We start from the raw sequence: 15,012 nt of genomic DNA, 5'->3' as shown, positions 1-15,012 counted from the left end.
AGGTTAAAATTTTAAAATGTCTAATTCCGGAAATACGTACTAAATATAAATTTCGACATTGCCGTTGTGAAGACTGATATACAGATATTATGAATACCATTACCAAGTTTAAACAAATTTGTACTCATAATATACTAGGGCAGAGACGTGTATTCATCCACAAACGGAAGTGTGCACAGTTACATAGAGCTTATTAAAATGTCAAGTTGTGGTAAACACATGGCTGGGATGGACCAAAGTGGAATTAATTCTCAATCTGTGGTTGATTCTTAATCTACAGCGTCAGGCCATCACAGAAATATGCTTTTTGATAATATATTTAAGAAAATGTGATCTCACTGGTCAGTTTAAAACTTGTATTTTGACAGCGCCATATCGATGCGTCAGTGACGTTTTGATGGATATGGTGTACGGAAATCATTTTTTTTGCAGGCAATCGGTATTGGATTGTTTTGAAACTTTATTATACTATAGCAAAGGGTTCTTCTTGACACATATAAAATTTTGTGCAGATTGATTGGTCCAAGGTGTACTTTTTTTACCAAAACTTATGAACAACAATGTACACGTAATGTACACAGTTTTTAATAGAGGGCTCTGGCCATAACTGCAGTACAGCATTGTGTGATTAGTGGATTTCTATTTAACTGGACCACAGGTGAACACGTAACCTTTTAAAATTATAGTTGATGACGATGTGATTAACATGATTGTACATAATTGTAGGCTAATTGAATATGATTGTTCCTTCAGAATCAGAATCTCTAGGACACTGCTGACGTGAGCATGCAACTGTGATGACCTGACACTTGTGCCGTCCTTAACAAACAAAGCAAAAGCCTAGTCCTGGAACGCTGTTGTCATCAACATGGCAGACTCCAGGGATGTTACAGGTGGGCCTGGACCACCAGAGCAATCCCAGAATAGATCAAAAGAGAAGAAGCGAAGACATGGGCATTCCAGTGGTTCCAGAGTTAACGTCAAAGACGGTGAAAGTGGGTATTCGGAAAATCGAGGAAAAACGGAGCGGGTGAAATCAAAGGAGGCGGGGAGTGAGCCGATTTCAAAGTGCGAGAAAGCGGTGGATTCAGTCGGTAGTGGTGAGAAGAAAGGTCGGACTCGGAGGAATCCTGAGGAGGAGGTGCCAAGGAATGGGGCGGGTGACTGCACGAGTGGTGATCAGGATGTGGACAATGCTCGCGACGAAACGACTCAGGAACGCGAGAGACTCGGTCGGGAAGCGGAGGCGGACCGACGCACGAATATATCCGCGCAGGGAGAGATTGAACAGCAGAACAGCGCGGATCGTAAGGGTGGCAATAATCAGACGAATACGGAACACAGGAAAAATAAGTCTGAGCCGGACTCGGAAAATATTGGCAAAGAGCGTCCTGTAAGCGGACAGACTGCGGCGAGAAATCAGAAAGAAAAGTTAGTCAAGGAACACACGAGGAGTTATTCTGATGGCGGGGCGGTGTTTGTGAGCCCGCGTCGTCAGCGCAGCGATTCCAACGGACAGCATAGCGATCAGGGCATTTATGATAATGAGCATGCCGAGGTTGTGTTATCGCGATCGCGGTCGCTGAAGTACGATCGTCAGGGAAGCCGCGCCGATTTTCCACCGCGGTTACTGGTGGTTTCGAGTAAGATAAAGAACATTATGTCCCTACAGAATGCCCTACTGCCTCAAGTGACGTTTTTGCAATATAAGTTCGAGACATCGACTTTTGATGGTTTGATAGGTAGGTTAGGCACCAAAAACTCATGACAGTAGAACCTCACTACTAAGGACACCCTCGGGACTGACAAGTGCTGTCCTTAATAGAAGTGTCCTGATTAGAGAGGTCAAATTGAATGGAAACAACCAATTTGGGACCAAAACTAGTGTCCTTAATAGAGAGGTTGTCCTTAATAGGGAGGTGTCCGCTAAGGGAGGTTCTACTGTAATTTGAAGTAAAATCACGAACATTATGTCTCTACAGAATGCCCTACTGCCTCAAGTGACGTTTTTGCAATATAAGTTCGAGACATCGTCATGGTTAGAGATAGCTCTAGCATGTATGACTATGAGAGGGAAGTGTCATGGTTGGAATTAGTAATAGCATGAAAAGGAAGGGTAATGATGGTTGAGAATAGCGCACCACTATAAGGTGTCAGAAGGACTCGAGATGGTTCCACTCCATCGCCTCGAGATAACAGTCTCAGAAGGACTTATTGAGAGTCAGAAGGATGAGGATTTGGGGGGGAGGGGGCTAAATTGGTCTATCTTCACCAATTCACCTGACTCGAAATACCCACTTCCTGGGGACGAGATTGAACTGAATCCTTCCGAGAACACTTCCGAAGACATGGCGGGAGGTTTAAATCAACATAGAATCAATAGTTTGGTTTACTTTTTGATGAGTAGATGGAAACACTGAGATAACGTTCTGAAACGTTATTGGCAATTTAGTGACATATTTTCAGTAACGTTTTAAAACGTTATTGGCAGTGAAAGAGTAAACATTCTTGATTTATTATGATAAAAACACGTTCTGCAAAAACAAATATACAGACATGAGGCAATGAAATAAATATGGTATTGCAGATGAACATTACCAACAAATCAAAGAGAAATTGAAAGGAAAGTACAGTGGACACCTCTCTATTAAGGACACTAGTTTTGGTCCCAAATTGGCTGTTTCCATTCAATTTGACCTCTCTAATCAGGACACCTCTTTATTAAGGACAGTACTTTGCAGTCCCAAGGGTGTTCTTAATAGAGAGGTTCTACTGTAATCATACCTAAGAGTGCGATTTTCATGTTATAAAGGAAAACAGGACTGACGTCTGCGAATGATTCTAAAAATGGCGTTAACCCAACCAAAATACGTAACGGAGATAACCACAAAGACGGCGACATGATGATGTATCAAAGGAAATGACGTCATACAAAACAGCAGGAAAAAGAATCCCCAAAATGTACAAAGTATTCAAAACACATGTTAACCTCAGCTCTCTTCTCTTTCAGGTTTAATAGGCCAATTCCTGCTCAATAAGAAGTTTCACAGTGTTGCCTTAGTTCTCCATGGCCCGGTGGGCGTGATACAGTTGTGTGGGAAAGAGGAAAAGGTAGGTCATTCGGGACTTTCCTGCTACTTACTATGAGCAGGTCATGAGGCACCAGGCTGAACCAGGGGGCCAGACAACCGCGCTGGGGTTAGCGGCCTGTGGCAAAAACCCATAAAATTTCTCTTTTTGTTTTTTAACCCTTTAGCTCCTGCGTCTCCCTGAAGTCTCGAGGGTGTCCTTAATAGAGAGGTTCTACTGTAAGTCCATTTCAGCCGCTGATTCCTCCTTTAGGGCTAACTAATGCATATTGTCAATTCCAAAAGGTAGCGCGTTTCTTTTGGGCAATATTTTGACATCAGAAACCTTCAGCAAAGACCCTGCCAGTGATAACCAGTCCACTGGGTAGCCAGCTTGGTCTGACAACATTGAAAATGATGCAGCTAAAAAAGGTTCAGCAATGACCCTGCACTGACCTGACCTTAACAATGAACTGGCTCAGTGGCTACCACCGCCAGTGATAACCAGTCCACTGGGTAGCCAGCTTGGTCTGACAACATTGAAAATGATGTGGCTAAAAAAGGTTCAGCAACGACCCTGCACTGACCTGACCTTACCAGTGAACTGGTTCAGAGGCTACCACTGCCAGTGATAACCAGTCCACTGGGTAGCCAGCTTGGTCTGACAACATTGAAAATGATGTGGCTAAAAAAGGTTCAGCGACGACTCTGCACTGACCTGACCTTAACAATGAACTGGTTCAGAGGCTACCACCGCCAGTGATAACCAGTCCACTGGGTAGCCAGCTTGGTCTGACAACATTGAAAATGATGTGGCTAAAAAAGGTTCAGCAACAACCCTGCACTGACCTGACCTTAACATTGAACTGGTTCAGAGACTACCATCGCCAGTGATAACCAGTCCACTGGGTAGCCAGCTTGGTCTGACAACAGTGAAAATGATGTGGCTAAAAAAGGTTCAGCAATGACCCTGCACTGACCTGACCTTAACAATGAACTGGCTCAGTGGCTACCACCGCCAGTGATTACCAGTCCACTGGGTAGCCAGCTAGGCCTGACAACATTGAAAATGATGTGGCTAAAAAAGGTTCAGCAATGACCCTGCACTGACCTGACCTTAACAATGAACTGGCTCAGTGGCTACCACCGCCAGTGATAACCAGTCCACTGGGTAGCCAGCTTGGTCTGACAACATTGAAAATGATGTGGCTAAAAAAGGTTCAGCAACGACCCTGCACTGACCTGACCTTAACAGTGAACTGGTTCAGAGGCTACCATCGCCAGTGATAACCAGTCCACTGGGTAGCCAGCTTGGTCTGACAACATTGAAAAGGATGTGGCTAAAAAAGGTTCGGCAACGACTCTGCACTGACCTGACCTTAACAATGAACTGGTTCAGAGGCTACCACCGCCAGTGATAACCAGTCCACTGGGTAGCCAGCTTGGTCTGACAACATTGAAAATGATGTGGCTAAAAAAGGTTCAGCAACAACCCTGCACTGACCTGACCTTAACATTGAATTGGTTCAGAGACTACCATCGCCAGTGATAACCAGTCCACTGGGTAGCCAGCTTGGTCTGACAACAGTGAAAATGATGTGGCTAAAAAAGGTTCAGCAATGACCCTGCACTGACCTGACCTTAACAATGAACTGGTTCAGAGGCTACCACCGCCAGTGATAACCAGTCCACTGGGTAGCCAGCTTGGTCTGACAACATTGAAAATGTTGTGGCTAAAAAAGGTTCAGCAACAACCCTGCACTGACCTGACCTTAACATTGAATTGGTTCAGAGACTACCATCGCCAGTGATAACCAGTCCACTGGGTAGCCAGCTTGGTCTGACAACAGTGAAAATGATGTGGCTAAAAAAGGTTCAGCAATGACCCTGCACTGACCTGACCTTAACAATGAACTGGCTCAGTGGCTACCATCGCCAGTGATTACCAGTCCACTGGGTAGCCAGCTAGGCCTGACAACATTGAAAATGATGTGGCTAAAAAAGGTTCAGCAATGACCCTGCACTGACCTGACCTTAACAATGAACTGGCTCAGTGGCTACCACCGCCAGTGATTACCAGTCCACTGGGTAGCCAGCTAGGCCTGACAACATTGAAAATGATGTGGCTAAAAAAGGTTCAGCAATGACCCTGCACTGACCTGACCTTAACAATGAACTGGCTCAGTGGCTACCACCGCCAGTGATAACCAGTCCACTGGGTAGCCAGCTTGGTCTGACAACATTGAAAATGATGTGGCTAAAAAAGGTTCAGCAACGACCCTGCACTGACCTGACCTTACCAGTGAACTGGTTCAGAGGCTACCATCGCCAGTGATAACCAGTCCACTGGGTAGCCAGCTTGGTCTGACAACATTGAAAAGGATGTGGCTAAAAAAGGTTCAGCAACGACCCTGCACTGACCTGACCTTAACGGTAAACTGGTTCAGTGGCTACCATCGCCAGTGATAACCAGTCCACTCGGTAGCCAGCTTGGTCTGACAACATTGAAAATGATGTGGCTAAAAAAGGTTCAGCAACAACCCTGCACTGACCTGACCTTAACGGTGAACTGGTTCAGTGGCTACCACCGCCAGTGATAACTAGTCCACTCGGTAGCCAGCTTGGTCTGACAACATTGAAAATGATGCGGCTAAAAAAGGTTCTGTAACGACCCTGCACTGACCTAACCTTAAAAGTGAACTGGCTCAGAGGCTACCACCGCCAGTGATAACCAGTCCACTGGGTAGCCAGCTTGGCCTGACAACATTAAAAATGATGTGGCTAAAAAAGGTTCAGCAACAACCCTGCACTGACGTGACCTTAACAATGAACTGGTTCAGTGGCTACCACCGCCAGTGATAACCAGTCCACTGGGTAGCCAGCTTGGCCTGACAACATTGAAAATGATGCGGCTAAAAAAAGTTCTACACTTCCGTCTTCCATGTACAATTTTGAATCTCTAAATTTACAGCCACTCAATAAAGATACCGTCCTTGACCACGCAGGTATTCGTGGCTTCTTCTCCAAACTCTTCAGTCTCCATGGCAATAAGGAGGCAGCGAACCTCCGCCTCGACTTCTTGGCATGTAACGCCGCTCAGGGACAAGATGGCGGACAGGGCATCGTCAAGGAGCTGGAGGCTCTGCTGGGGGTAAGTAACCATGCAGGTACTTAAGAACCGCTCTATTAACCTCTTGAATCCAAGAACTTGAAAATCCCGGGGTCCCAGGGTGGTCACGTGGTTGCGAAATTGGGTCTGACTTTCACGATGTATAGCGCCCGCATACAACCGCCAAAGTCCGATACCGAGGCGCCATCTACCCAGGCATGCTCTAACTGACCCTACTGTACATCAAACACGCTGAAACAAGCAATAAGCTAGCGTCCCAGCTCAAGGGAATAAAATATAACTGAGACCGACCTGTCGGTCGTTTGGAAAAAACGTTATTTCAAAATGAGCGACTGGTCGGTCACCGGGATTCAAGAGGTTAAGGACACCCTTGGGACTGAGAGTCGATGTGCTTTATAGTGAGGTGAAGGCCTTATGCCCCAGCACTAGGGACGAAGATGACTGAGGAAGTATAGAGAGGTGACCTGATCACAGAGGTGAAATTGAGTGAAAATGACCAATTTGGGACCAAAATCAGTGTCTTAGAGAGGGTGTCCTAATTACAGAGGTGTCCGCTTAGAGATGTTCCATTGTGTTTCAATTACTGGAAGTTCACTACTGTAAACGGGGCAATGAACATCCCCTGGGCCCAAATAAGGGGGTGAGGGTCCCCATATACCTTTATTTGCATTTTCGTGTTTAAGCGTATCAACCTCCATGAAAGCTGTTTCTTGGGGGTCCATGTGATCATGATTTGTCCTTTAAACCCTTTGATAAGTCAGTAGAACAATGGGAATTTAGGCCAAGGTCCAAACGGACTTTGTTTAAAGACAATAGACCATGTATTGGGCTAGGCCTGAATTCCGGTCATCCTAAACAGCGTCCACCAGGTTTAAAGTCGGGTATCAAGTCATCAAAATAAAATTTAGAAGCCATAAATGGAATAAGTACACCATAGAACACATTTCCTGAAAATTTCATGACATTTGGGTGTAAAATAAGGGAGATGTTGTCTAAAATCACAAGGCCCCTGTAGTATAGGGAAGCCCTATCATTTCCTCCAAGTCAAATCCAACAAGGCCACCGACTGGGTGACCAGTGAACGCTGGTACATTTTAGACAACAACTTGCTAATCTAGCACACAAATGTCATGAAACGATCAGAAAATGTGGAAAATGTCCTGCTTATTTCGTTTATGAATATTAGATTTTATCTTGATGGCTTTAAATATGTGACCTGTTCTAGCAAAACTAGTCGCATGTCGCACATAAGATGAGCCTAGATGACACCAGGAGATAATAGAAGAAATTGATGGCGTCAGATTTCACAAAAGGCAGACAATCGTGAAATGAACAAACAGTCTGTTTCAACCTGCCAAGCTCAGAGCGACATGCGACTGGTTTTGCTGGAACGGGTCACATATGCTTTTAAACCTGGTGGACGCTGTTTAGTATGACCCCTGAATTCTATTATTAACTGCGAGGTCAGGGGCTGAATAACGTAATGTCTGAAAAAAATGTCGGGTTTTTCAGGTCTTCATTGTCGACTTTTCTTCCTCAGGTGTCGGTTGGTTTGTCTCGAGACATTGTCGGAGCAGAGCTGGTCAAAGACCCGTCCTCAAAAAGGTGAGAACATGAATAGTAAATTGAAGCATACAGTAGAACCTCCCTTAGTGGACACCTCTCTATAAAGGACAACCTCTCTATTATGGACACTAGCTTTGGTCCCAAATTGGTTGTTGCCATTCAATTTGACCTCTCTAACCAGGACACCTCTCTATTAAGATCAGCACTTGTCAGTCCTGAGGGTGTCCTTAATAGAGAGGTTCTACTGCAGTAGAACCTCTCTTAGTGGACACCTCGCTATTACGGACAACCTGCTTGGTGTAATTCTAAAAATCCACGGAACTAAATCTTATGGACTTTTTTCCAGTACGGTTGGGGAGCTCTACTTCCGTCTTGAGTGTCTCCGTGGATGGAGTGGACATTACCAGCAGTCAATGGCCGGCTTTGAGAAGATCAGAACCGTTGGGAAAGGTGGGTAAATCAGGCTCTTAATATGCCGGTCACTCACTGCACAACTGGATACTTCAAAACTGAAAGTATATTAATTGGTCACAGAGTTGCAATATCATTTGTTAAGTGTGTATTTGTGAAGATTCTAGCTCCCCGAGTTCAATCAATTAAGCATCTTTGAGTTTTGGAAGCGATGGCTTTCAATTACCCATTACTTGACTTACCATACTTTCAACCACATTGTGACCTAGGTCATCACCAGTGCGATCACCATACATTCTGCCACATTGCGACCGAGGTCATCATCAGTGCGATCACCATACATTCTGCCACATTGCGATCACCATACATTCTGCCACATTGTGACCGAGGTCATCATCAGTGCGATCACCAAACATTCTGCCACATCGCAACCTAGGTCGTCATCAGTGCGATCACCATACATTCTGCCACATTGCGACCTAGGTCGTCATCAGTGTGATCACCATACATTCTGCCACATTGCGACCTAGGTTGTCATCAGTGCGATCACCATACATTCTGCTACATTGTGACCTAGGTCGTCATCAGTGCGATCACCATACATTCTGCCACATTGCGACCTAGGTCATCATCAGTGTGATCACCATACATTCTGCCACATTGCGACCTAGGTCGTCATCAGTGCGATCACCAAACATTCTGCCACATCGCAACCTAGGTTGTCATCAGTGTGATCACCATACATTCTGCCACATTGCGACCTAGGTTGTCATCAGTGCGATCACCATACATTCTGCCACATTGCGACCTTGGTCGTCATCAGTGTGATCACCATACATTCTGCCACATTGCGACCTAGGTCGTCATCAGTGCGATCACCATACATTCTGCCACATTGCGACGTAACTCTTTTGATAATTATTCATTCCCTGAATGAATGGCAGTGCCAGTGGAATAATTTCTGTTGCAATTTGTTTCCGGTTAAGGTCCAAAATGAGCTAGCTTGACTAGACTACTGTATGTTACTGTCCACCTACATGTATGTGGAATCTTTTACTTGTCCTGGCTAAGACACTCAGGTACAACTTTTTGTCTCATCTGACAGACCCTCATTAATTAATAATAAAAACATCTGCCTTGTTAGGAAATTCTTAACACCTGCCTCAACAAAAACTACGCAGTTTTCCCACCTACTGATAGATGGCGTGCAGGTGATCGTTTCGATGGCGGTTTCGAGGAATCGAACTCTTCTCCGTTTCAAGCTGCAGTCTTTTCAAAACAGGTCATTGGAAAGTTTGAAAATTATGAAAAATATATTCGGCAGTTAAAGGGTTAAGGTGCTTTTGCTTGTTTTCGAGTGTCTCAACAACTCTGGCCCTGATTATCTTGGCTCCTTCATTGATATTTTTTTTATCAGCCGAGGCGGCAACTTCATTCTGCAAGTGGCCTACTGCTGTCGTGACCAAGAAGCAGGTCAGTTAATTTTGGAGCCAGGCTTTTTTCTTGTGCTGCTCCAAAACTTTGGAATGGCCTCCCGCGTCCTATACGGGAAAATGGCAGCATTGCGGTCTTCAAGAACAGCCTTAAAGGGAAGCTATGGGAATAAATTGATGCAGCAAAATCAAATATTTTTTTAAACAAATACATACCAAGTTACATGACAAACAAATACTCTACACCAAGGATATGATGAATATTCCTAGATAGTGCAGAAAATTGCATTTAATAAGCAGTTTGCGGGGGTAGCCATGTTTGTTCAAATCTCCCGGGCGAATGACGTCATGGATGCAGTGGAGTATTTTCATCAAGGCGAGTACTACTCGTTTCCACTAAGTTTCCAGACCTTTTTCTACCCCGGTACCTTGGCTCAAACGCATGGGGAACTAGACCTGCTCTTTCTTCTGCTGATGCACGGTTGTAATCGAAGGATTCATCGCCGGACGTCGACGAAGAACCCGAAGAAATCGAAGAACTGTCATCTGTCATTCCAAGCATTCGCCATTGTTCGAACAGCTGATTGTCACAATGGCTGCATCAATGACGTCATTGGCTCTCCGTATGGAGGAGAGAGCAGATTAAAATCCACCAAGATGGCGGCATACTTGATTCAAAAATAAGCAATTAAAATCATCCATTTCACTCATTAATGTTTGTTTATTTATAAAACCAAGAGCCACAGTTGTTTTTAAGAATACGCAGTTTACGTAGATGTTAAGGTTGTAGCTGTTGGTCGAATGGGGAATCATTCCCATAGCTTCCCTTTAAAACCTTCCTCTTTCATGTAACTGTTGGTCGAATAGGGAATCATTCCCATAGCTTCCCTTTAAAACCTTCCATAGCTTCCCTTTAAAACCTTCCTCTTTCATGTAACTGCTGGTCGAATAGGGAATCATTCCCATAGCTTCCCTTTAAAACCTTCCATAGCTTCCCTTTAAAACCTTCCTCTTTCATGTAACTGCTGGTCGAATAGGGAATCATTCCCATAGCTTCCCTTTAAAACCTTCCTCTTTCATGTAACTGCTGGTCGAATAGGGAATCATTCCCATAGCTTCCCTTTAAAACCTTCCTCTTTCATGTAACTGTTGGTCGAATAGGGAATCATTCCCATAGCTTCCCTTTAAAACCTTCCTCTTTCATGTAACTGTTGGTCGAATGGGGAATCATTCCCATAGCTTCCCTTTAAAACCTTCCTCTTTCATGTAACTGTTGGTCTAATGGGGAATCATTCCCATAGCTTCCCTTTAAAACCTTCCATAGCTTCCCTTTAAAACCTTCCTCTTTCATGTAACTGTTGGTCGAATGGGGAATCATTCCCATAGCTTCCCTTTAAAACCTTCCATAGCTTCCCTTTAAAACCTTCCTCTTTCATGTTACTGTTGGTCGAATGGGGAATCATTCCCATAGCTTCCCTTTAAAACCTTGCATAGCTTCCCTTTAAAACCTTCCTCTTCCATCGCTACATGCATTAGACTTAGTGTACAAAAAAGTAAGTAAGTAAGTAATTGTAAAGTGTCATTGATCACTTCAGGTAGATTTTGGCACTATAAATACGTTTAGTTATTATTAATTGTTAATTTCTTCTAGGGGCATATGGTGCGGCCGTCCTCTACCGGAAACGTGACGACGACTCCCTGGTCATACTCAAAGAAATCAACATGCACGATTTGAATGCAGCAGAGAGACAACTTGCTCTTAACGAGGTGAGGGTCGTAAAGAAATGTACAGCGATGTCCCCGGCGTTGTCTTCTGTCTATTTCATGAAAAAAATGGCGCTGGAGATTTCACGCAGAAAATACAGCAATTGAACATGTTGAACAAAATGTTATAATTAAAGGCCTAGGTTCGTAAAAAAAAGTGAAATTTGAATATGAATTTGAAAATTTCCAGTTTCGTCAATGTGGGCTTATTGAAAATTTCTGCATTGCCATTGCGTAGACTGATATACAAATACTATAAATACCAAGTTTCAACAAATTTGCATGCATAATAACTGCACTCCGGCATTGTGTATCACTGCATTTCTATTTTCTTAGACCACCAGTAATTACGAACGCCGTACACCTTTAAGTCAAAAATATCTAAAACTACTCACTTTGCTGCGGCCGTCAGAGTGGGGCAGTGGAATCAACAATGCCTGTCACCTCTGACGTCCCAGGTTTGATTCCCATTCCGTACGGGTACACTCAGAAACAGAGAGGGTGACTCTCTTCAATAGCGTATGTTTCCTCCTACTTTCATGAAAACATTGCCCAATATTGTTTATAATAGATCTGATAGTGTCCTAGTTGACGCTGGACTCTCAACTCAATATTTTACTTACTTTGTGAGAATTGGACAAAGTGTGAAAAAGACCCAATTTTCAGCCAAATATTGAAAAATGTCAAATTTGCACTTATTTCATTTAAACCATTTTGTTACTTATTTTCACATACAGTGGAACCTTGCTTAGCGGACACCTCTCCATTAAGGACAACCTCTCTATATAGGACACTACTTTTGGTCAAGAATTGGTTGTGAGCATTCAATTTGACCTCTCTAATCAGGACAGCTCTCTAATAAGGACAGCACTTGTCAGTCCTGAGGGTGTCCTCAATAGCGAGGTTCTACTGTACTTTAGGCAAGGTGTGCAATTTCTGATATAATAGAGAGGGTGTCCTTTATAGAGAGGTGTCCTCAATAGAGAGGTTCTACTGTACTTTAGGCAAGGTGTGCAATTTCTGATATAATAGAGAGGGTGTCCTTTATAGAGAGGTGTCCTCAATAGAGAGGTTCTACTGTACTTTAGGCAAGGTGTGCAATTTCTGATATGATAGAGAGGGTGTCCTTTGTGGAGAGGTGTCCTCAATAGAGAGGTTCTACTGTACTTTAGGCAAGTTGTGCAATTTCTGATATAATAGAGAGGGTGTTCTTTATAGAGAGGTGTCCGCTAAGGGAGGTTCTACTGTACTTACCTGTATTTTCAGATACTTCAGGCAAGTCGTCTGATTTTTGACACGATCTTTATAGAGAGGTTGTCCTTAATAGAGAGGTTGTCCTTAATAGAGAGGTGTCCGCTAAGGGAGGTTCCACTGTATTTGTACATCAGTCTACACAACGGCAGTGTTGAAATTTATATTCAGTTTGTATTTACGCAATTAAAGTTTTCAAATTCAATTACAAATTCAAATTCTTTTACGAACCGCGTCGGCCTTTAATCATCGACAAAGTCAACTCGCATCTCGTTCCAAAATTGTTTACTTATTGACTCGTCATGAAAACCCTGAACTTTTCTGAAGATTATCTTTCGCCTTTGTGTCCTTGAGCAAGGCACTTTACCTCACTTGCTTCTCTTCACCAAGGAGTAGATGGGTACCTCGCTGACAGTGATGACAAACTGAATGTTAGTCCTGAGCGCTGTAAAGCTGCAGCTCGGACCTGTGATACTTCCAGAGAGTCGAGCTTGAAACACGAATGTTCAGGCCAATAGCTAGGGATAATAATGTGAAGCGCTTTGAGCGACTGACACCAGTTGGATTTAGCGCTATATAAGTCTCATGATTATTATCATTATTATTCTCTATGTTCTGTAAAAAATATAAAGTGCTCTGAGACTGTTAGGGATAATAATGTGAAGCGCTTTGAGCGACTGAAACCAGTTAGATTTAATAGCGCTATATAAGTCTCATGATTATTATCATTATTATTAATATCTCTATGTTCTGTAAAAAATATCAAGTGCTCTGAGACTGTTAGTGATAATAATGTGAAGCGCTTTGAGCGACTGAAACCAGTTAGATTTAGCGCTATATAAGTCTCATGATTATTATCATTATTATTAATATCTCTATGTTCTGTAGATAATATAAAGTGCTTTGAGGCTGTTCTGCATTATAAAGCGCTATGCTCATGTAAAAAGTTGCAATTTTTTATTTTCCTCGATTCCTTTTTCCAGGACGCTAGCTCAATACCTCTCTCATAGGGACGCTCCACTGGACGAGAAGGAAATACTAGAAATCTTCCAACAGATGGTGGCAGCCATTTGTCACATTCACGAACATAACATACTACACAGGTTAGTCTCTGCAAAGTTTTCTATATATCAAATTTAGAGAAGTCGAATTTTATATAAAATTTATATGAATTTTACTCGCCAAATTTTGACAGTGTATCTGTGATCTATTTTAGTATTTGTGACCCACCACAGCAAAATGAGTCGCATGTCGCTTCGAGCTTGACAGGTTGAGACGGACTGGTTGTTCATTTCACTATTGTCTGCCTTATGTGAAGTCGATTTCTTCTATAATAGTAGTACGTCCACAACATGGAAAACCCTGGCGTTTTTAAACCCGGGGATACTCCGAACCAGACAATGCCCGGAGAAGACACGGCGAGGACTTCCACTACATGGAAGCAGTTATTGAACACGGCGACAGATGGCGTGGTCTATATGAAATTCCTGTGAACTCTCCGATTTTCTGTTATTGTTGGAGTCGCGATTGACCGACACAAAATGCGCAGTGGTAACCACGCCGCCTGTCGCCGAGTGTAGAAACTTACTAACGCCGGCGTTTTTGTGATTACACTATGTATAAAACGCCGTGCTTAAATTAGCCCCCATTTAGCCCTGAATCCATCGTCGTGACAAGAAAACACCAGCGTTTTCTAGCACCGGCGTTTTCCAGGGGAAAATTAACCGGGAAAGCGCAAAAACTCCGTACCAACACTGGCGTTTTATGTAGTGGACGTGACTCTTATGTCCTGGTGTCATTTTAGGCTCATCTTCTGTGAGACATGCGACCCATTCCCCGTGGTGGGCCACATTTAGTGTCCTCCCTGACTGTTTTGAATGTGTCGGACCAACAAGGTTAAGACAGTGCCACCTTACTGGGCATTTTTGCCAGCGTAATACACCAGAAAAACACCAATCTCCCTATCGGCGGTCGAGTGTTGTCCCTTCTTCTTCCTCTTCAGCATTCACTCTGCCCTTGGAGGTGATTTTCTCCAGGGAGTATTCCTCCTCCGAGGCAGGATGAGCGTTTATGCGTGCCACTATGGTTATGCACCAATTGAGTTATTGGCCAAGTGAATCGACTTCGGCCACAGGTAGAGTCCACGCAAGCTACTCATGTTTCTCACTTGGTGGGGTATTTAACCTGCCCTGGCATAGACATCAGATACAAGGAACCTTGGTTTAACATCTCATTCGATGGACTGTGAAGAACCAGGAATTTACGTTCCTCGAAAGCCACGCCGGATCATCCTGAAATACAATCCTGGGCTCTCCCCAGGATTAAACCCAGGCCCTTTTGCTCTTGCGTCTCTGCTGCAGGTGCATGCATGGCCAAAGCTCACACAGTT

General features: G+C 43.7%; 1 protein-coding gene and 1 long non-coding RNA gene across 2 annotated transcripts in view; one reads left to right on the top strand and one right to left on the bottom strand.

Annotated features, from left to right (window-relative positions):
- LOC135498832 (uncharacterized) overlaps positions 1-15,012 on the bottom strand; it is a 399,598-nt gene that overhangs the window by 291,935 nt on the left and 92,651 nt on the right. The window lies entirely within an intron of this gene.
- Positions 863-13,633, top strand: LOC135499167 (uncharacterized). The gene is made up of 7 exons (XM_064789834.1): positions 863-1,742; positions 3,011-3,111; positions 6,040-6,219; positions 7,739-7,803; positions 8,111-8,214; positions 11,260-11,375; positions 13,607-13,633. The coding sequence occupies exons 1-7, from the start codon at positions 869-871 to the stop codon at positions 13,631-13,633; spliced, it is 1,467 nt and encodes a 488-aa protein (XP_064645904.1). The 5' UTR covers positions 863-868.

The sequence above is a fragment of the Lineus longissimus genome, chromosome 14 (assembly GCF_910592395.1).
Source record: "Lineus longissimus chromosome 14, tnLinLong1.2, whole genome shotgun sequence".
Classification (NCBI taxonomy): domain Eukaryota; kingdom Metazoa; phylum Nemertea; class Pilidiophora; order Heteronemertea; family Lineidae; genus Lineus; species Lineus longissimus.
The sequence above is the reverse complement of the archived record's forward strand: the minus strand, read 5'-3'. Positions and strand labels throughout refer to the sequence as shown.